The 21,652-nt window shown below is 32.2% G+C and overlaps 2 protein-coding genes across 3 annotated transcripts; one reads left to right on the top strand and one right to left on the bottom strand.

Moving 5' to 3' along the window:
- Nucleotides 1–4,843: 4,843 nt before the first annotated feature.
- On the bottom strand, nucleotides 4,844–5,836 carry LOC114711657 (transcription termination factor MTERF15, mitochondrial-like). The gene has a single exon (XM_028896076.1). It carries the CDS (start codon nucleotides 5,834–5,836, stop codon nucleotides 4,844–4,846), a length of 993 nt encoding a protein of 330 aa, XP_028751909.1.
- A 9,128-nt stretch (nucleotides 5,837–14,964) lies between these two features.
- On the top strand, nucleotides 14,965–19,739 carry LOC114711692 (regulatory protein NPR3). 2 transcript variants are annotated; one of them, XM_028896112.1, is made up of 5 exons: nucleotides 14,965–15,229; nucleotides 15,318–16,089; nucleotides 16,911–17,664; nucleotides 17,997–18,140; nucleotides 18,974–19,739. In XM_028896112.1, the coding sequence occupies exons 2-5, from the start codon at nucleotides 15,544–15,546 to the stop codon at nucleotides 19,240–19,242; spliced, it is 1,713 nt and encodes a 570-aa protein (XP_028751945.1). In that variant the 5' UTR covers nucleotides 14,965–15,229; nucleotides 15,318–15,543; the 3' UTR covers nucleotides 19,243–19,739. The 2 variants fall into 2 exon arrangements, with proteins under 2 accessions (XP_028751945.1, XP_028751944.1); XM_028896111.1 differs by having other exon boundaries at nucleotides 14,965–16,089.
- The last annotated feature ends 1,913 nt before the right edge of the window (nucleotides 19,740–21,652 follow it).

Raw genomic sequence — 21,652 nt, 5'->3', positions numbered from 1 at the left:
TTATGTAACGTAACTACTGTCATATGCCTGCTGATTTTTGGTAAATCCCATTACGTGAATGGTAAATTTCACTATACATGTAGTTAATTATGAATTTTACAAAATACATATTGTGATTTACAACTTTTGTAGTGAAAGTGACTACTTTGTTAATGGGTTTTGCAACCTGTTTTCAGAAGATAAACAACTTGTTTGTAAAAACTAAAAAAATTTCACACTAAATTTGACAAAACGTATAGTGGGATTTACAACTTTCGTAATAAAAATGACCACTTATTCAATGGGTTTTGTAACTTGTTTTCAGGGGATGGGGAGCTTGTTTCTAAAAACTAATAAAATTTCCTACTAAATTTGACAAAACACATAGTGATATTTACAACTTTCGTAGTGAAAATGATCACTTCTTCAATGGGTTTTGTAACATGTTTTCAAGGGATTGGCAACTTGTTTCTAAAAACCAATAAAATTCCATTCTGAATTTTACAAAACATATAGTGATATTTACAACTTTTGTAGTGAAAATTACCACTTCTTAAATGAGTTTTGCAATCTCTTTTTAAGGGATTGACAACTTGTTTCTAAAAACCAATAAAATTCCATGCTGAATTTTACAAAACATAGAGTGATATTTACAACTTTTGTAGTGAAAATTACCACTTCTTAAATGAGTTTTGCAACCTCTTTTCAAGGGATTGACAACTTGTTTCTAAAAAACCAATAAAATTCCATGCTGAATTTTACAAAACATAGAGTGATATTTACAACTTTTGTAGTGAAAATTACCACTTCTTAAATGAGTTTTGCAACCTCTTTTCAAGGGATTGACAACTTGTTTCTAAAAACCAATAAAATTCCATGCTGAATTTTACAAAATATAGAGTGATATTTACAACTTTTGTAGTGAAAATTACCACTTCTTAAATGAGTTTTGCAACCTCTTTTCAAGGGATTGACAACTTGTTTCTAAAAACCAATAAAATTCCATGCTGAATTTTACAAAACATAGAGTGATATTTACAACTTTTGTAGTGAAAATTACCACTTCTTAAATGAGTTTTGCAATCTCTTTTCAAGGGATTGACAACTTGTTTCTAAAAACCAATAAAATTCCATGCTGAATTTTACAAAACATAGAGTGATATTTACAACTTTTGTAGTGAAAATTACCACTTCTTAAATGAGTTTTGCAACCTCTTTTCAGGGATTGGCAACTTGTTTCTAAAAACCAATAAAATTCCATGCTGAATTTTACAAAACATAGAGTGATATTTACAACTTTTGTAGTGAAAATTACCACTTCTTAAATGAGTTTTGCAACCTTTTTTCAGGGGATGAGCAACTTGTTTCTAAAAATCAATAAAATTTGACGCTAAATTTTACAAAACACACAGTGATATTTACAACTTTTATAGTGAAAATAACCACTTCTTAAATGGCTTTTGCAACTAGTTAATTCAACGTGACTACAAAAGTTGTTACTTTTATTAGTTTTACAAACAATTGTTTATCTCCTGAAAACAGGTTGCAAAACCCATTAACAAAGTAGTCACTTTCACTACAAAAGTTGTAAATCACAATATGTATTTTGTAAAATTCATAATTAACTACATGTATAGTGAAATTTACCATTCACGTAATGGGATTTACCAAAAACCAGCAGGCATATGACAGTAGTTACGTTACGTAATTGCTTGCCATTGTTTTCTGATTTCCGCTTCATCTTTCCCACAGGTTCACTCCCTCTCTCACTACAAATCCTCTTTCCCACAACCAAAACCCACCAAATCAACAATCTCTACAGAATGGTGATGCGAAGGAGTAAGATAATAGCATTTCCAACATTCTTCTTTCCTTCTTCCCGCATTTCATCATCGTCGGTCTTCCTCTCTCCTTTCTCTCACTGCGTCGGTCTTCCTCTCTCCTTTTTTGTCACTTTCAGTGTCGGTCTTCCCACATTTTATCAGGGCATTTTGGTCTTTTGGCCGAAAATATGAATTCCAGATTGGTACCCAGTGCCCTATTTGTCATTTTGCTTATTCAGGTGCCTTATTTGTCTTTTTGGAATTCAAGTGATATTTTATTGTCATTTTCCCAAAAATTTATTTACTACCTCCTGTACTAATTAGGGGTAGTAATATTTAAAAAACTTCATTAATAAGCCCAAGTGAAAGATCATTCATCTTTGAAAAAATTGTAATAATTTTCCACTCAAAAGAATTAAATGCGAAAAGATCCTTTAAAATTATCAAATTAATCTGAAGTCTCAAAGAATCTTATTACAAGAAATTCTATTTATGTAATTACCAAATCGTCCTTATCTTTTTTTAAAGTATATATTGATAACTGAAAATGCAATCACTAACAACTTAAGATATAATAATTAATAATTATCGCGGCATGTCTTAACAACACATTTTCTCAATATCTGCTGTAATAATTGTTACTTGTTACACTTTAAATTGTTAATGACTATTTTTTAAGTTGTCAATGCATACTTAAAATAGAAATAAAGACAATTTGATAATTAAACAAATAAAATTTTTTGCAATAAGATCTTTTAGAACTTCGAAATAATTTCATAATTTCAAGAACTTTTTTGTATTTAATTCTTTTATGTGGGATCTTATTACAATTTTGCCTTCATTTTTTTATAGAAGGTGCCTTAATTGTAATGGTTATCCATTTCTTCTAGAAACTGACCTTGTAATCAATAAAGAAGGGAGTAGAATGCGTGATTTTTCTCTTGAATAATTGATAAATAATACTCCCTTTATATTTAATGTATGACTTAATTTGAGAGTTGATATTGATCTTATATGTAAAGCCTATTTTACATATTTATTAATTTTTCCCAACTTAATCCTATTAATATTTTCTCAACAATAATTAAGTAGGAGAGGAAGGAAGGGAATTAAGAAAAAATAATTAGAGTATTTAAAAAAAACTCAAATTAGTTAATTAGATTTTACGTTAAGGGCGGATCAATGTCTTTTGGGTCAAAAGATAGGGATCCATAGAGCAATTATGTCACATATTTTACATGCCATTCAACTTTTAAGAAGCACAAGGGGGAAGAAGACAAACAAAACATCTTGTTTAAAAGAATTTCAGTTAAGTCATCTTGTTTTTATTTTCTATGTAATTTTATTATTTAAAAAAAGATTTATTTTGTATTTAATAGATTAGTAGAAAGACTTGACATATCATTTAGATATTTTGAATTATTCTAAGAGTCTTTTAAATTTATTAGTAGTTTATATCATTTTAGATTAGGATTTATTATTTTAGAAATATAAGTTACCAAACTGGGATCACAAAGATATTACTCCTCCGATCTTTAATTAAAACCCCTTCTGTAGTGTAATTTACACTACAAAAAAGGTTTTATATTTATGACCGGAGTAGTATTTAATATCTTAGTATATCCTTGATTCACATTTAAGCAGATGGCATCTTATCTTTAGAATATTTTCAGAATATTTTTCGAAAACTTTAGAATCAATTTTATCTATGGGACGATTCAGTTGTATTTAATTACTATGAGTAATCATGTTATAGAGCTAAGAATGAGAATTTCCTTTGACCAGTATTTACTTATGTTTCTGTATTCACCGTAAAATACAGTTAGGTTATAGGTTCATCCAGAGTTTTAGCTAATTAACTTCTGTTATTTTCAAGTCTCTTTTATTTTGCATTTCCTGAGTTACTAGAGGAATCCATATCACAAAGAAGAATGTAAAAACTGCCCATTAATACATGTTTGAAAGATTAATTGCTTAATAATATCGGATATGTTTTCACGCACAGAAAATATTGATATCATGAAGGATTCCATGCACAAAAAGTGCCAAAACTTCAGGATTGACTGCTGCAAATATAACGACACCATTATATTAACCCTCCCTCAATTCAAAGGGTAGAAAGTGATCAAATTTCTTCACAGCAGCCTCTCCCATTATGCATATCTAGGATTGACTACTGTAAATATTCTATAAACCGTGTTAATGTGATAGCAAATTACCATCTTCAGTTTCCACTCCCTCGGTGATTAAGATGGTCGGGGATGTAACTCAAGGTCACCAAGCCTCTTCGAAAATTCGAGGTTTCAAGGTCCTCCAGTGTGGATTTTGAAACCCTGTGGTCCTTGGATATAATTTTCTGTTAAAAAGCGAATCCAGCAAGATGCATAGGGACCAGACAGGGCATCATGTTAAAGACTGCAATTTGCAGTTATAAAAGCGCCATTTAATCTCTCTTCAATCAGTGAAAAGGGAAACATATCAATTTTCTTCAGACCATCATGCTTTTCACAGGAGAAATTTTAATCCATCACTGGAGTGAAAAATAAGATGGACAAAACACTCTTAAATAGCTACATGAATTGATCTTGGCAACTTTCTATTTTTCACAAGAACTTGTCCAGAAAATTTGAAATTGTCCAAAAGCAATCAAAGAAGATTGAACTCGACTTCAACAAATTAATATTATATCAAAATTTCTGAGTATTTGTTTCCTCTCCACAACTTAAGGACCTTCAGCATCAAACAGATCAATATAATACTCTTTCTGGCTCGATTAAAATTGGGCAACATAACCAGGTCTAGAACTAAGATGCAGGCAGAATTCATTACCACATGTCATATATAATATGATGACTTATTCAAGAATTACGATGAAAAGAAATTTGATTCATGACCTTCAGATGAGATAGTAAACAGGAAAAAAAATTCCTACAGGCTGGAAGTTCCAATTGTGCTATCATAACATCGCAAGAAATCGATCAGAGGAAGACATGAAGCAGAACAGTTTCATAACCATAATAAGCCAGGAAACCAGAAATTGACTAGGCCTGAGCTTCAGGTAAAGATCTCGATTCCTCTCTATAGAGTTTCAGTAGCTCAGGAACACTTTCCTGAAATTTAATCACAAAATCTTGCAGAAACCTTTTCTCACTCGGAATAATGACGGTAAATGGGGATCTATCATCCTTGATTAAACCCTTCATTTTCAATATTTTAACCACTGACCATCTAGGAATAATCCTCTTCGTCAAGCTAAGGCCAAGAATTGCTGGGCATCTAGCTATATCTTTCAACGGTAAATCCATTTCATCCACCAAAAACTTCATTGTGTCTGTGATATTTTTCTCTGACATACACATCAAAGGTGGAAACTTACTGAATGCCAAAAGAGTGACATCTCTGGACCAGCCAAGCCTCTCGAAGATATCCAGTTTCGATTCCCAGGTTGATTTACTCAACTTTGTTATGACCAAAAGTGCTTCAACAAACGGAGCCTCGAAAGGCATGATTCCTGTTCCCTTGATGAAGTTGACATATTCAACAAACATTGATGGACTCATAAATGCAAGATATGCACGTTTAGATAACAGAGTAAAGACAGCATATTGAGGAACTCCTTCATCTCTCAAAACCTTTACATTTGGAAATATATTCTTTACATCATAGGAGGACATACTCCAAGTAAAGCATCTTAGACATTTCCTTACTTTCCAATCGTCATCAAGTACTCTTTTAAGGGCTTCATAGAAGGGAATTATACGTTTCTCTAAGCTATGTGATAGTAGTGAAGGGTTATATGAGAAGAGTTCTGGCGTTTCGGGAGCTGAAAACCCTATAGAGTGGATAAATTTTAGCCTGGGCAAGAGGTTATGCTCAGGGTTTGCAAAAAGCACTCGGGGAAACCTTTTCACAATTTTGGATATATGTGTATCAGAGAATCCGTAACTTCTCAGAAGATTCAGTATCGAGTTGGGATTATCTAGGTTGTTCAGTTCAATCTTCTTCGATACTTCACTAGCAACTTTAGCGGACATGCCACATGAGTTGATGAGGAAAGAAACCGTGAACGATTGATTTCCGTCTTGATTTTGTTCGGATCGATTTGACAGAGATGATTTCCCGAAGGAAAAAAATGAATAGGAAATGTGGGGTGCATTGTGATTAGAAAACCCTAACTTGGTTCCCGTCCTCAGTGACGAAGACAATCTTGCAATCAGAAAAATTAGCATGAAGGATGACGACGAGAAACTCACCAAAAAAGAGTTGTCAGCTGCTAATACACCCGCGAGAAGCACGATTCCCCAAAATGCTGCTTTCGCTTTATCAAGCTACTAGAAATTTTTTTCCCACACCGACGCAATCAGCACAGCGAACAAATAATGGATTCGCAGTAAGATTATAAACAATGAAGGAGAAGAAGCAATAGTTTCCGCACCGATTTCCATTTTTGGTGTATGAAGACTCCTTCCTTTCCTCGCTCTCGCAATTTTGCATTAAGAAGGGCATTGGGTTGTCTCACATAAATTAAATTAGAGTTGATACAAATTTGATCTCTTAAATTATTTTCAAGTTTTAAGCTATAAGTTGTTGTCTCTTAAATTTTTAAAATATTGATTCTTATAATCTAATAAAAATTTAAATTATTTTACCTGGACTAAAATCTATGGTTTGAAACTTAAAAAGTTTAGGGTTTTAAACTATAAGTTTTTATTCCTCAAGTTTTTTTTCATTTAAAATATTAATTTTTATAATCCAATAAAAATTTGAACATTTTAATATAAAAAAAACCAAAATCTATGACTTGAAATTTAAAAGACCAAAATTAAAATAAAAACAAATTTAAAGAATAAAAAATTATATTAAATCATTAAATTATTGCAAGGATGTGAACAAAGACTTTGTTTCAAAAAACAAAAATTAACTAAAATATACCTTTAATCCTCTAATTTTATTAAAAGTTTCAGCCTTTTTTAATTATTTATTTTAAAAACATTTAAAAAAATAATATTAAGATCTTTAAATTTAACAAAAATTAAAATATTTATAAATATTAACATATTAAATTTAATTTTAAAATGATCATAATTGTTATAAAAAGTTATCATTTAAAATTAACAATTTTTTATAATATTAAAATTAACAATTTAAGATTAAGTGGCTAAATATATTTTTTAAAGTTAAGAAATCAAATCAAAATCCTATATAAAATCAAGGAGCTAAATGTATGATAAAAGGAATTATTTAGTTAGGTTTATCCTCTTCAGATTAATTTAAAAAATGCTTAGATTTTAATTAGAATGCTTATTCAAAATTAACTTTATTTTACCTACTTATTCTTATGAATCACACCCGTTAAATATGCATAATACTCTGTGATGTTTAGATTTTAAAAGATTTCAAACAGAATATTCATGTTTTTCAGCAAGCACATAAAAAATTGCGACGACATCAAATGATCAAATCACAAATTTGATCCCGCATGTTATTATTTATATTGGAAAAGGAATGAATGATTAATAATGAATATTTTTTCTATTTAATATTGATGTTGCATTATTAGAAATGAAAAATAATAACTAGTCACAATTAATTTTGGACTCTATATAATAAATTACTAAGTTAATATCATTTTTATTCATTAAAATTTGACCTTAGTTTTTATTTCGGTCTCTAAAATTTGAAATCTACAATTTTGATTCCTCTAACAAAACTCTTTTCAAGCACCAGAAAATTTTATACGGATGAAAGTAAGGTCAAATTTCATAAATCAAGACTATTGTTTCAAAATTTCCAAAATCAAAATTAAAATAAGATTCAATTTCAAGGATGAAAGATAATATTAACCATTTATTAATTATTACTCCTCCAATCTTATGTGTATAAGGATCTTATATATATAACCAAAAAAATATATCGTATACATGGGATTGGGCTACATGCCCATATCTAATACACATTCATATGGATTTCTTGAGCGTATATTATATAACAAAAAAATTACTACACAGACATCTTATTTTTGGTATCAAAAATAAATTGTGTTCCATATGTACCAAACATTCTCATAAAATTTTGACGCATCATCAAATTATCTTGTAATGTAACTCCATGAGAAAATAAATAAGGGTATTTCCAGCCTTGCGAACCAAAAATCAAGTTCACTAAAGGTTCTTCGTTCTCTTCAATACTTAGGTTTTAAGGTCCAACAGTGCAAATTTTGCAAAATTATTAGAACAATTCTAGCAAAATGCATACATAGGGACGATTTGCAGTTAGCAGTTATAAGTTAAAGAACCATTAAATTTCTTCACCCAGTGAAAAATGAAACAGGGATCAACTTTCTTGGAACAATCAAGTTTTGCATAGAAGAATTTTTAATCTAATGGCAAAGATGAGAAAATAAGACAGGCGAAGCACTTCATTCTGTCACAGAAGCTTCAGATTTGCATCATTCAAAGGTCTTAAAAATGGGTATATAAATTAAAATCAATAGATGAAGGATCCAAAGGGAGAGAGAACAGAGGCAAAACCAAATCAGGGACCTACCAAAATCAACAAGTTCCTGATAAAGACGGTGATTACAAAGAACTTGTGAAGAAAATTTAAAATTACACATGGGCTTTTGGCGCCTATTTCTTCTTCATAAGAACTTGTGAAGAAAATTTAAAATTGTCCAAAAGCAATTACAAAAATGAAACTTGATTTCAACTAGGGGTGTTCAAGGCCGGCTCGTCCTAGTCGACCCGTTCCAGTTCCAGTCTTATTGGGACGGGACGAACCCATCCTGAAATTTTTGAGGACGGGACAAAAAAGGAACCGGGACGGGATGGGACAATGGATGGGGTCATCTCGCCCTGGTCCCGTCTCGGTTTCTTTTTTTTTTATAATTTTTTATCCTATTTGTATAATATTATTTTTTTATATTTTTTAAAAATTTGAGACTATTATATGGAACTATAGATATATTTATTTAGAGTTTTTATATTTGTTGATAATTTAAGATTATTGATGATTAAAATTTTTAGCAAGATTTTATTGTGTTAAAAGCTTTTGTTTAAAGTTTTTAATTACTATTATATGTAATATTTTAGGCTTTTGTTGAAGAGTGTCCAAACAAATAAAAAAAATAAAAAGATGTTTTTATAAGACCTAAACTCAAAAAACTATAATTAAAAAAATCAGATTTTATTAAAAAAATTTAAAATTTTATTAAAAAATAGAAAAAATATATATCGAGACGTCCTGGTCCCGTCCCGTCCTAATCGGGATCGGGACAGCACCGGAACGGACTGGGACACTGGACAGATTTTCTGTCCCGTTACTGTTCATCAGGACGGGCATGTCCCAATCCCGATCTGTCCCGTGAACAGTCCTAATTTCAATAGGTTAATATCACATCAAAATTTAAGTTTTTGTTTCCTCATAAAGACCTTCACCATCAAATTTACGCTTCTATTACTCTTTTTCGCATAATTAACATAGGACCAACCACTATGCCAGTAAAATTGATAACTATATGTCATATGACAAGACCTGTTCAAGAATCAAGAACTATGATAAAAAGAACATGATTCATAACCTTAAGATGAGTTACAAAACAGAAAGAAGTATCTTATAAATTAGAAGTTCAAATTGGGAACTCATAACGCTGAAAGAAATCAAGCAGAGTAAGAATTGAAGCAGAACGGCTTAATGACCATAATAAATCAGGAAACCAAAAACTACAAGTCATTACCTCCAGGAAACTGCCTACGCCAAAACTTCAGGTAAAGGCCCCAATTCACCTACATAGAGTTTCTGTAGCTGAGGAACACTTTCCTGAAATTTAATCACATAATTTTCCATAAAATTTTCTCGCTGGTGGTAATCAAACGAGGAATGGACACGTCATCCTTAATGAAACCCTTCAGCTTCAAAATTTTTACTACTGAACATCTAGGAACAATCCTCTTCTTCAAGCTATATCTAAGAATATTCGGGCGCCCAACTATGTCTTCCAATTGCAAACCCACTTCCTCTATATAAAATTTCATTGAGTTTGTGATTTTTTTCTCTGACAAAGCCATGATATCTGGAACCTTATTTAATGCCAAGAGAGCGACATCCCTGGGCCAGCCGAATCTCTCAAAGATATCCAGTTTCAACTCCCAGGTTGATTTACTCAACTTTGTTACAATAACAAGTGCTTCAATAGATGCAGGCTTGAAACGTTTGATTCCTATTTCCTTGACAAATTTGATATATTCAGCAAAAACTGACTGATTTATAAATGCCACATCTGCACATCTAGATAATAGGGTAAAGACAGAAGATTGAGGCACTCCTTTATCTCTCAAAACCTTAATGTTAGAAGATTGAGGCATTCTACCTCGAGCTTTTAAAAATTCTCCTTACTTTCCAATCATCAATAAGTACACTTTTAAGGGCCTCATAACGGGGAATTATGCGTTTATCCAAGCTATACATTAGTAATGCCGGGTTATAGCAGAAGAGTTCTGGGATTTCATAAGGTGAAAAACCTATAGACTGAATAAACCTTAGCCTGGGCAAAAGATTGTGCTCAACATTTGCCACAAGCACCCGGGGCAAGCATGTCACAATTTTGGATATCTGAGCATTTGAGAATTCAAAGCTTCTGAGAAGATCAAGTACGGACTCGGGTTTATCTGAGTCTTTCAGTTCAACCCTTTTCGATACTTCACTAGCAACTTTGGCAGACATCCCACGTGAGTTCATGAGGTAAGAAACCGTAAATAAATTATTTCCATCTCTAGTTTGCTCTGGCTGGTTTGATGGAGAAAATTTTGCAACGGAAGAAAACGAATAGGAAATGTGGGACGCATAGTGATGAAGAAAGCCTAACTGGGTTTCCGTCCGCAGTGAAGAAGATAATCTTGCAATCAGAAAAATTAGCATGAATGATGATGAGAAGAAACTTACCCAATATGGGTGGTCAGTTCCAATTAACCTAGCAAGTGGCACAATTCCTCATTTTCCGTTTGTGCTCGGGAGCTGTAGCCTGTAGAAAGGTTTTCCCACTCTTAGGCGGAGAGTCAGCTAATCTCAGCTGCAACGAACGATGGCATTGAAGAGGAACAAGAGAAGGATCATGGGGGAAAAAAGTTGCTATTTTGTGGCTGCTCTCTCGAGTTTTAAAAGTGCTTCAAAATGATATTTCTCTGGTCAAATAGTACAGAAAAAGAAATTTTTTTTAATTCTATTTATAAGTTACTTCATCAATTTTTTACTATGAATGTACTATGTTGTCATCCATTTATTATAGTGTACATTTCTAGTCTGATCTTATTATAAATCACTTTCAATATATTTTATACAGACTAAAAAAACCCTCAAACTTTATTAATTCTCATTTAAGATTCAACAACTTTTTAATTTTATCCTTCTTTAACATACATTATACTTCTCTGGTCTTATTTATAAGGTAGAGAGAGAAGATTTTTTTGTCCTATTTATGAGGCACTTCATTAAATTTTTAGCGCGAATATATTATTTTGTCCTTCATTTATAATAGTGTAAATAATTATTCTTTTGAAATGTGTATATATTAAATTGGGGTAAAGTTAGAAAGTTATTATATTTTAATGGAGAGTTAACATAGTTTAAGAAATTTTTTTGTATGTGTGAAACATGTTGAAAGTGTCTTATAAATACAATCAAAAAAGTACATCATATAAACAAAGTCAACACAATAATAAATAAAGGGTAAAATTGTACATTCATATAAAAAATTTCTCTCAATGCCTTACAAATAAGATAAAAAAATGTCTTCTCTCCCTGCCCTATAAATAAGATCAGAGAAGTAGATAGTTATTTTTTTTAAAGATGTATATATTTTGGCAAAAAAAGAAAGAAAGATGTATATATTAAATAAGAGTAAAGTTGAAAAGTTGTTATATTTTAATAAAGAGTTAATATTATTTAATGTTTTTTTGTTTGTGTGAAACATATTAAAAATGCCTTATAAATAAGATCAAATGAGTATACATTTTTATGAAGTTATAGGAAAATATTTTAAATGTAAAAAAAATTAAAACATTAGAATTTATGATTTAAAACTTTTGATGCTGAAACAAAAATAAAATAACCTAAATAAAAAAGAAGGAGAAATCTTATAAATAAAAAAAACAATATAACTAAGAAAATTATCTATCTTTTTACAACCAAATTCAAATGATCGAATTTCTTCTTTTTTTTAATTTTTGGCCAACAAAATGTTGATAAAAATATTATTAAGTTTATTTAATTTATTTTTTTAATGATATGCTGCACCTTTAAAATCAAATTATTTACCTTTTTTTTATTAATTATAAAAATAAAATCCAATCCTTATATCAAATAGGAATAATAAATTAGTAATAAATCAATTTGAAGATCCTTTCTTTGGATATAATTTTTTTTTTTGGGCAAGCCTTTCTTTGGATATGGATATATAGTAATCCTATTAAGAATAGGAAAACAACTATTTTTGGCCAGACTAGGAACAGAAATTGAAACCTCCTTTTTTCCCCCATATATAAGAATAAGAGTTCTTTCTTTTTTACTGATAAGCTCTTAATTGAGATGATAAGTCATTTTGGTAAGAAAGAGAACATAAATTCAAATGCTAACGCATTTGAAGACATTTTTGGACAATAATAGTAAGCACGTTCCTCAATAAGGATAAAATCTTAATTGGCTCTTTTCTGTTAGATACAATCTTATTAGTAACTTAGTTTTCAAAAAGTGGTCAATGAAATCTTATCCTACTTATAATCTTATGATATTGTACAATGCAATGAGTTTAATTTCTATTATAGCTGAAACATATTTTCTATATTCCATGAGTTTTATTTTGGAAGAATCACAAATAAAGATGGTGAAAATTGTAAAATCTTAAATTAAGATTTTTTTGTCAGAATCTTAAATTAAGATTTATTACAATATTTTAACAAGTATTGACAATAACTGAAGTAAATTTCAAGGATCTGGCAATTAATTTTTCTTTTTTTTCCTCTTTTATTTGGGATGCAAATGAACTTTTCCTCCCCTTCTTTTTTTGGGCATGATTCCTCGACTGGGCTTAACAAATCGAGAAAAATAGGCCAGGCTCAATGAGGCCCATTTGGTCCCCATGCAGGAAAAGGCCTAAAGGACAGCATCTCTAGAAAATTGACATGTGTCTATTTGGCAGTTGTATTTGTTTATTACTTATATTTGTACCCAGGAATCCAAGAAAATTTTCATTCGTTGAATCACCTTTTCCTTTAATTCCATTTTTCTCAATTATCATTCCATTCCGTTTCATGTATTAACGAAAATATAAGGAGAACGAAAATAAATCAGACATTCTATTTTTAATTTATTTCATATTTTTATTGATAATTTATCACAGACAATTATTTTATCTTTGGAATAATCACTCAAAATAAATTATATTTTATTTAGCGTTTCTCAATACCTTCACCCATCAAATTTTAAAAGACTAGAAGCATTCCTCTCACACGTCATCCATTGCATGAGAATATTCAATTTTTTTTAATTTAAACCAAGGTTCAAATCCAGAAGAGGTATCCACATTTAGTGCTTGATAGTATTCCGAATAGGATTGTCTCCAATAGAAAGATACCTATGCTTTGGTAAAAAAAAAAACTGCTTCAATAAAATAAATTATTAAGAAACAAAATAATGAAAATTAATTTAAATTGTACATAATTTATTAATTATACATCTTATGCATGGAATTGTGCTAAATATATTCATATATGTGTTTTGTGAGGCGATCTTTTTTTTTCGGTCAGAAAAGTGAGGCGATCTTATATGATGGTAAAACATATCCTACACATGTCCATGTGTGTGTCTTACTTTTAATATGAAAAAAATAAAATAATATCTTTATTTTTGAAATATACCAAAGATTCTCGTAAAATTTCGACTCACCTGACTGAAGTTTGTCCTTGTTACTATTATTGGATGCAGCAAGTAGCAATAATTTACATGTTAAACTGTACTCCTTTGTTTCATTACATATTTTTTATTTAAGTTATTAGACATAAATTATTAAATATAATAAGTATATAAAAATATGAAACCTTTTCAAGTTTATCCCTCGCTAATTGCGAATAGTATTTTTATGCCTTTAAATAGTTCAAATATTACTTTACTCCAAGAGTAAAACAGAAAAAAATTATATCATACACTACTTCGTAATTGAGAAAACACAAGTAATATGGAGGGAAAATGACCCAGAAAAACTGAAAATTACTAAATTATAAATCAGGTTTGGTAAAAATATTTTATTTAATATTGACAATACTAGATTTGTAAGTGATGATAATTTTTTTGTTGGCATTCCGTATTTGATACTCCTCCGGTCCTTAATATAGGATCCAATTGTTAAATTAGTTTTGATCCTAAATATAAGACCCATTTCTCATATTTATCAATTTTCTCTAAATTAACTCTATGGATACTCTCTCAACTATAATCAAATAGAAGAGGGAGATTGGGTATTAAGAAAGATGATTATGGTGTTTTAGGAAAAATGTGTCACTTTTCTTATAATTAACCAATTTACCTAACTTCCTTAATCTAATTAAATTAGTTAAATGGGTCTTATATTAAGGATCGGAGGAGTATTTAGTATTTTTTTAAAAGGGTTGTTACGGCGTTTTGCCACGTTTTTTTAACCAAAAAAAGTACTTGTACTGTGCTAAATAACAGAAACAGTAATGAATAATGATTAAGCTGCAACGCACTTACGCACTGGCACTTGTAAGAATCTTTCCGTTAGTGTGTAAGAATCTTTCTATTATTATCAAGTGGAGTAAAAATAAAGTTATGATGTTTGTAAATAGGCGGTGCAATCAAAATGATGTTTGTACCTATTTACCCTAAAAGCTAAAGAAAAAATTAACAAACGTGCAAATCGATGGATATAGGCGGATCGATCTTTATCGGAGAATTTTTTAACGTAAATTCCAAGGAAAATTTTTTATTGGCGCTTCTTGTTGCTGTGCATTTGCCGTCTGTCGTGTGAGTCTCGTAGTTGCGTTGCGTGGGCACTTCGATTTCTTAAATTGTTAAATATTTTCTTTCATTTCCAGGAACCGCCCAAAGCATCAATTCTCGGTATTCACGCTTTCCGTCTTTCAGGTCAACTCACGCTCATTGGCTGCTTTCTTTTTTGCCCCTTCTCGGTCTTCTCTGAGTTCCCACCAGAGAAGACTCACAGCCCAATCAAGGGTTTAAGCATTCTTCTGGTAAAACTGTCTCAGTGCTCAGAAGCTATTTTTCTGGGTTTTGCCCGCTTTTTGAAGCTTCGCTGTGTCAACTTCAGGCTACTGATGAATTTTTTTTCCCCCCTGAAGATTTGTCTCTGATTCACGTTCTCAGAGTTCATCTTCAACCTTGAGCTAAAGATTGATCCAGTATGTGAGATTTGATTCTATTTTTCCTTTGGATGTATTCGGAAGGTCTATTTTGTTTATTTGCTCGTCCATAAATTTTGTCGGTCAGATGGAGCACTGTTACAGGAAGATGCCAGCTTTTTTTCTTCTGGGAATCTGAGTTTAATTGCTTGGCTTGTACGTGATATTGGGTTTTGTTCTTGGTGACAATAAAACAGTGCCTTTCATTGATTTTGTGCGTTTGAGCTTCAATCCGTCGGGTATGGTGGTTCTGGTTTTGTAATAACCTGATTCGTCAGAATAGGGTTGTTGGGCTAAATTGTGATCAGTTAGTGATGGATAATGCAAACGAAGCATCATCATCCTTGAGTTTTGCATCTTCTTACTTATCAAATGGGTCAAGTAATCCGAACATATCTTCCTGCACTAGCCATGAGCAAGTGGCAAATCCTGAAAATTTAAGCCTCATTAAGCTGAGCGGAAGCCTTGAGAAGCTATTGATAGATACTGAATATGATTATAGTGACGTTGATATTGTTGTTGAGGGCAAACATGTGGGAGTTCATAGGTGTATATTGGCTTCACGTAGTCAGTTTTTTCATGAACTTTTTAAGAAAGGAAATGATGGCTCGGTGAAGGAAGGTAAGCCAAAGTATCTCATGTCAGACCTGGTGCCTTACGGCGTCGTTGGATACGAAGCATTCCTTGTTTTCTTGCATTATTTGTATACTGGAAAGCTGAAGGCGTCACCCCCAGAAGTATCAACCTGTGTTGATGAAAGCTGTGCACATGATGCATGCTGGCCTGCTATTAATTATGCTTTAGAGCTAATGTATGCTTCTTCCAGGTTTCAGATGAAAGAGCTTGTTTTGCTTGTTCAGGTTAGTTGTGCTTGCTTCTTCTTCTTCTTCCTCCTTTTTTTTTTTTTAATTTTTGGGGGGGGGGGGGGTTGGGACTGCATAGGGGCAAGCTAAAGCTTGAAGCTACTAGTGGGATAGAACCCACGACCTCTCACCAACAAAGGTGCTTGCTTCCTGTTCTAAGTGTATCAATTCGGTTTCTTTCTTGTCCATGCTTTTGTATTTACTTTTGTGCAGAAAGGGGAAAATGAGACAAATCCAGGGCAATAAACTGGAAGTCTGAAATTAACAAATTATATCCTAATTGAAAAGTCATCTGACCAGGACTGAAAGCCTTGTATTGTAGGACATAACATGATGGGTGATTGAATAAACAACACTTGCTGTTTATAAGATCTACGTGTTTTAATTCTGCTAAGGCTTCCCCATCCATTTTAAATAACAGCTGATGAAGCTTTCCCAAAGCTTAGCAAGGACTTATAACGGCACTTGGATGTTTTGTCTTAAAATTATGTTTGTGAGATTTGGAACTTGCTCTTAGTTACATGTTTGTTCTTTGTAATGTGTTTTCAAGTGAATCTACTTTGGCATGGCTATGTTTTCTTCAACACATGTCTGCAGTCTTGAACTCTTACAAGTTATTTTTCACTTCTTCCTCCACTGCAGTACCTTTATATGTTTTTCTTCCATATGTGAAAGTGATAGCGTACTCTTAACCTTTTTTTTATGTCACTTGTGGAGCATTTTATGTCAACTAAAGAAGCCAATCAAAACCTTTTCCCCCTTAAAGATAAACTTCAACGTATCCAAAACGGATCTAATTTGTATATCTCTCAATACAGCGGCGTCTCCTCAATTTTGTTGAGAAGGCTCTTGTAGAAGACGTGATTCCTATTCTTATGGCTGCCTTCTACTGCCAACTGGACCAGCTTCAGTCACATTGCATCCAGAGATTAGCAAGATCTGACCTTGAGAACAGAACTTTGGAAAGAGAGCTCCCACCTGAAGTTTTCAGTGAAATAAAATCACTCCGTCGCAAAGTGCTGGCAGAATCCACTCCTGATGCAATGGAAATGGAACCTTCAAATGAAAGAAGTGTTACAAAAATCCTTAAAGCATTGGACTCTGATGATATTGAGCTGATGACTCTTCTTTTGGCCGAGTCCAGTGTCACTCTAAATGATGCTTATGCCCTGCACTATGCCTGTGCCTATTGTGATCCTAAGATTGTGAAAGAAGTTCTTAATCTTGGGTCGGCTGACATAAACCATACAAATCCCCGAGGATATACAGTTCTTCATGTGGCTGCAAGGCGCAAAGATCCAACAATTTTAGTAGCACTGTTGACTGAAGGGGCCTGTGTATCAAGTGTGACACCAGATGGACAGACAACTGTTGGAATTTGTCGGAGGATGACGAGACCCAAGGACTATAATGAGATAGCAGAGCGGGGGAAGGAATCTAACAAAGACAAGCTCTGTGTTGATCTCCTGGAGAGAGAAATGAGAAGAAATTCAATGTCTGTGAATGCATCTGATACATCGGAGTTAACTGCTTATGATTTGCATGTGAGACTTGATTACCTGGAAAATAGAGGTATAGCCTTCACTTACCTATGTCACTTTCTTTCACGGAGAATAGAGCTTTGCATATCATTGTACTTTGGCCTTATGCGACCAATAGATGTACATATATGTGATATAGGCTTTTTGCAAAGCAACATTGACTTACAAAAATAAAATTGCTGGATTGACAGTCTTATGAAATATGAAGCAATTTGACACGTGGTTCAAGAAAATCCTCTTCCCATACCACTTGTCAGGGATATAATTGCCGGATTGATAGTCTTAAGAAGCAATGTTTCCTATCTCTATAAAATTTTTGTGCCATAAATGTGGGAATAAAAAGTGTTCTCTTTTACGTTGCAGTTGCTTTCGCTAGGCTATTGTTTCCTGCCGAGGCTAAGGTGGCCATGGCTAATGCTCAGCAAGAGTCAACACTTGATCTAAATGAAACTCCTTCTATGAGAACCAGAAAACTCCAGTTAAGATTGCAAGCCCTCCTGAAAACAGGTATGCCAAACTCAAGTAGCTTTTTTTTTTTTTCCCCTTTAATTTTTTTTATGGACATGACTTATTCTGTTAACATCAAATTCCACTTGCCTGTCTAGTGCATCACATGATTCATCCGATTCTTCATCGAGGCGCAACTGGAATAAACATATTAGCTTAAACTTTGTATAAAAAAGATCCTTGTACTTTTAATGCACTTTCTCTTTAAGCTTAAACTGTTTCTTCTATTTACATTTCATTTTCATTTCACTGAAGCAGTATCTGTGGCTTTAGCTACTGAAAAATTTATTTATTATAGTCTTAAAACCATGTTTCGGAAGAAAACTGAATCTCGTGGTGTCCTAAGAAACTATTTGCATATGAAAATGTCCAAACAGAATAAAGATTTAATATAAAGCTATGTTTTTCAAGATGATAACCACAGGCTGAATTTAAAGTTTTTGTCCCTTTCTTTCCAAGCCAACGCCCAATGGGAAAAGTACCTGGCTCACTGAAGTGGTGCCCAAGCTGTTGCCCTGGGATTTATGCTTCTGAACTTTTTAGCTATACAGCATATTCGTTGCTTGTTGAAATTTTTATTACGCTCTAGATTTTAATAAAACTATAAGATGTTTGAAGAAACCTTGCGTCACTTAAATGGGAGAACTTGCATTGGTGAATCCTAAGTCCATGAACTGAAATTTGCAGTTTTTAAACTTCTTTATTTATTGCTTGGTAAATGCACATGTGGGATTGAGTCTGATGCAATTAGCAATAACGGATGACTCTCCCCAGAACAGAAAGTTCCGAGTGTTTTTACTAACTCTTGAGCATGTTTTGAAAATTTTCCACAGTTGAGAACGGCCGGCGTTTCTTTCCCCATTGCTCTGAGGTTCTTGATAAGTTTCTAGATGACGATATGCCAGATATTTTCTTCTTAGAGAAGGGTAGCGAACAAGAACAGAGAATCAAGAAGCAACGCTTCATGGAGCTCAAAGAGGATGTGCAGAAGGCATTTCATAAGGATATGGCTGAAACCAATGGTTCAGGTTTTTCCTCAGTTTCTTCCTCATCATCCTCATGTAAGAAGGGAGGTCTCAGCCAAAGAGTGAGGAAAAAGTGAAGTCCATATATGTATTTCTAGAGTGAGAAACAAAGCTGATTATATAGTTTTTGTTTCTCTGTATTAGGGCAAGTGTAGCAACTGTACCATAGTTTTGCCAATAAAATGCTATGTTTGCATAAATGAGGATCTCCTCCACCTGAACAGTCATGAACTAGGAGAGTAACATGGGAAAATAGGATTGTGTGCAGGTTCTATACACATCCTATTTCTTCCTCTCTGGGATTGTATTATATACAATCAATTATGACTATAGGGGATCCAAATTCTTATTTGCATCTGGGGTTTGATAATAGATTATGACCCAGGTTTATTTTTCTTCTGGTTGAAGGCAGTGGAAGAGTTTTGCTAGTAATGTACTTGAAAGTAATTTTATGATCACTTAGCATATGTGAAATGTGTCATTCCTCAGGATGCTTTTCTTTTGCAAAAGAACCATAATTATGGTGACTAAAATGTAACTTAATGGATTGTATATATATTGTCTTTGTGGTTTCTGCTGAGAGAGTCAGTATTATTATGTGGGTTTCTGTGTGTTTGATAGTGTTGTTATTTGAGAGAGAGAAGCAAAACCAAAACTTTCGTATGATATATTCACGGTTTTCAGAGGGTTTTATGTCGACATGAGCCATCCTCTGCGCAATTAACGATACGCCAGTTTATCATGTACTACTAATTTTAGTCTTAAATATAAAATCTTGTTTAATTTTTATTTTAATTCTAAATGTAATACCTCAATCAATTTTATTTCTCATATTTATCTATTTTTTTAAACATAATTTTTATAATAATAGTAATTCTGGCAAATATATATTTTAGAAAAACTATTTATTTCTTACAGATAACTAACTTAATTAGTTTTTTTAATCTATTTAAATTAATTAACTAAATGTTATATTAAGAACAGAAGTTGTATTATGTTGTATGCTAATTTAAACCCGGTCAAGTTGGAATCAGGCTACAAGTTAGTAGGGAACCCTACCCTTCGCCTCTTAATATGTTGGCCGTATGAGTGAATTAATATATCTGTCGTTCTATCTCATAATTTTAAATATAAAGCAAATAATTAATTTATAGAGATTAAAAAAATTAGTTAGATTACTTATTTAAAGAGTCATATAAGACTATTGAATCAGAATTAAATTATTCTTCTGATAATTTGCAACCGGGATGAAATTAAAAAATGTTAATTAATAACCCTCTTGGTGACTTGTATCACGGACCATGAATTTAGGGTATGTTTGGCTCAATGAGAGGAAGGAAAGGGGAGGGATTTTAACAGGGAGGAGGGGAGGAGAGTGGAAAGATTTTAATATTACCTTATTTGGATTTATAAAAAGGGAGGGGAAGGGAGGAGTTTTAGTATTACCTTGTTTGGTTCACAAAGGAAGAGAAGAGAAAAATATTTTGACATGGACAATTTTACCCTTATTTTTTATTTAAGATTATTTTTTTCAAATTTTATAGGATGTTTAATAAAATAGAATTGTAAATAACATTTAATATATTGAGCAATATTTATACCAAAATTCTAATATGCTCTAGAATGTGAAGTATTATTGAAAAGAAGGCTGAAGTAATGTTCAGCCACAACTTGTACTATATCCCATTTTTGAATGAAATATTTAGTCATACAAAGGAGAGAGCAGCGTCTGGAGACAAGAAGAAAATGATTTAGGGTAGTATAGGGATATTAAAAATAAATATAGGCATAATGATCACAACATGACAAAATATTATTCTTTCCCTCCAAATTCTCCTAATTTTGGATGAGAGGTTGAGGAGGGGAGCAGAGGAAATTTTTTTAAAAAATTTTCCTCTTCTCTTAAAATTTATGTGTTGTCAAACAAGAAGAAATGATTAAAATCCTTCCTCTTCTCTCCTCTCCCCTCCAAATCAAACACACCCTTATGATAAAAGGCACCCTATAATAGAAACTGAGGAATATGAGCATCTGTAAGCTACTCTTTTTACTAATTTGTATCAAAAACTACAATATTGGTAGGAAACTCTTTAAATATGTGCAATTAATAGTAATAGTTCAAAAAAATTATAATTTTGAAAATAAAGTGGGATGACTAGCTATTAAAATCTTATATTTAGAATTAAGACAAATATCTCAATTAATTGAGACTCGGGTTGCACAACAGATAGATTGGAACCTAACTTGATATTTGGTTTGATTTTTAGTCAGGTTGAGTTTGGCAATCTGTGATTTGGTCCAATCCAGTAGTAACCCGAGGTCGGGTTAGATTAGATTTGGTCCACCAGACTAGTGGAGTGGTCTAGACAGTCCAAGCTCCCAATTTTCTTTTTCTTTTTAATTTCTTTTCTTTATGGGAAGCAAGATTTTAACATGATAAATACTATTAAGAAAAAAAATATCTCTAATCATATAAAACTCATTCTA

This window comes from Neltuma alba, unplaced genomic scaffold, assembly GCF_004799145.2.
Source record: "Neltuma alba isolate B1F8T4 unplaced genomic scaffold, ASM479914v2 tig00011304_pilon, whole genome shotgun sequence".
Taxonomy (NCBI): Eukaryota; Viridiplantae; Streptophyta; class Magnoliopsida; order Fabales; family Fabaceae; genus Neltuma; species Neltuma alba.
Note: the sequence above shows the minus strand (reverse complement) of the source record. Positions and strands in the feature narration are given on the sequence as shown.

Excerpts from the sequence above, each read along its gene's own strand:
- LOC114711692 (XM_028896112.1), top strand. The coding sequence starts at position 15,544 with ATGGATAATGCAAACGAAGCATCATCATCCTTGAGTTTTGCATCTTCT. Across the intron at positions 16,090-16,910 it reads AGCTTGTTTTGCTTGTTCAG|CGGCGTCTCCTCAATTTTGT; the intron begins GTTAGTTGTGCT and ends CTCTCAATACAG. Across the intron at positions 17,665-17,996 it reads TGATTACCTGGAAAATAGAG|TTGCTTTCGCTAGGCTATTG; the intron begins GTATAGCCTTCA and ends TTTACGTTGCAG.
- LOC114711657 (XM_028896076.1), bottom strand. The coding sequence starts at position 5,836 with ATGTCCGCTAAAGTTGCTAGTGAAGTATCGAAGAAGATTGAACTGAAC.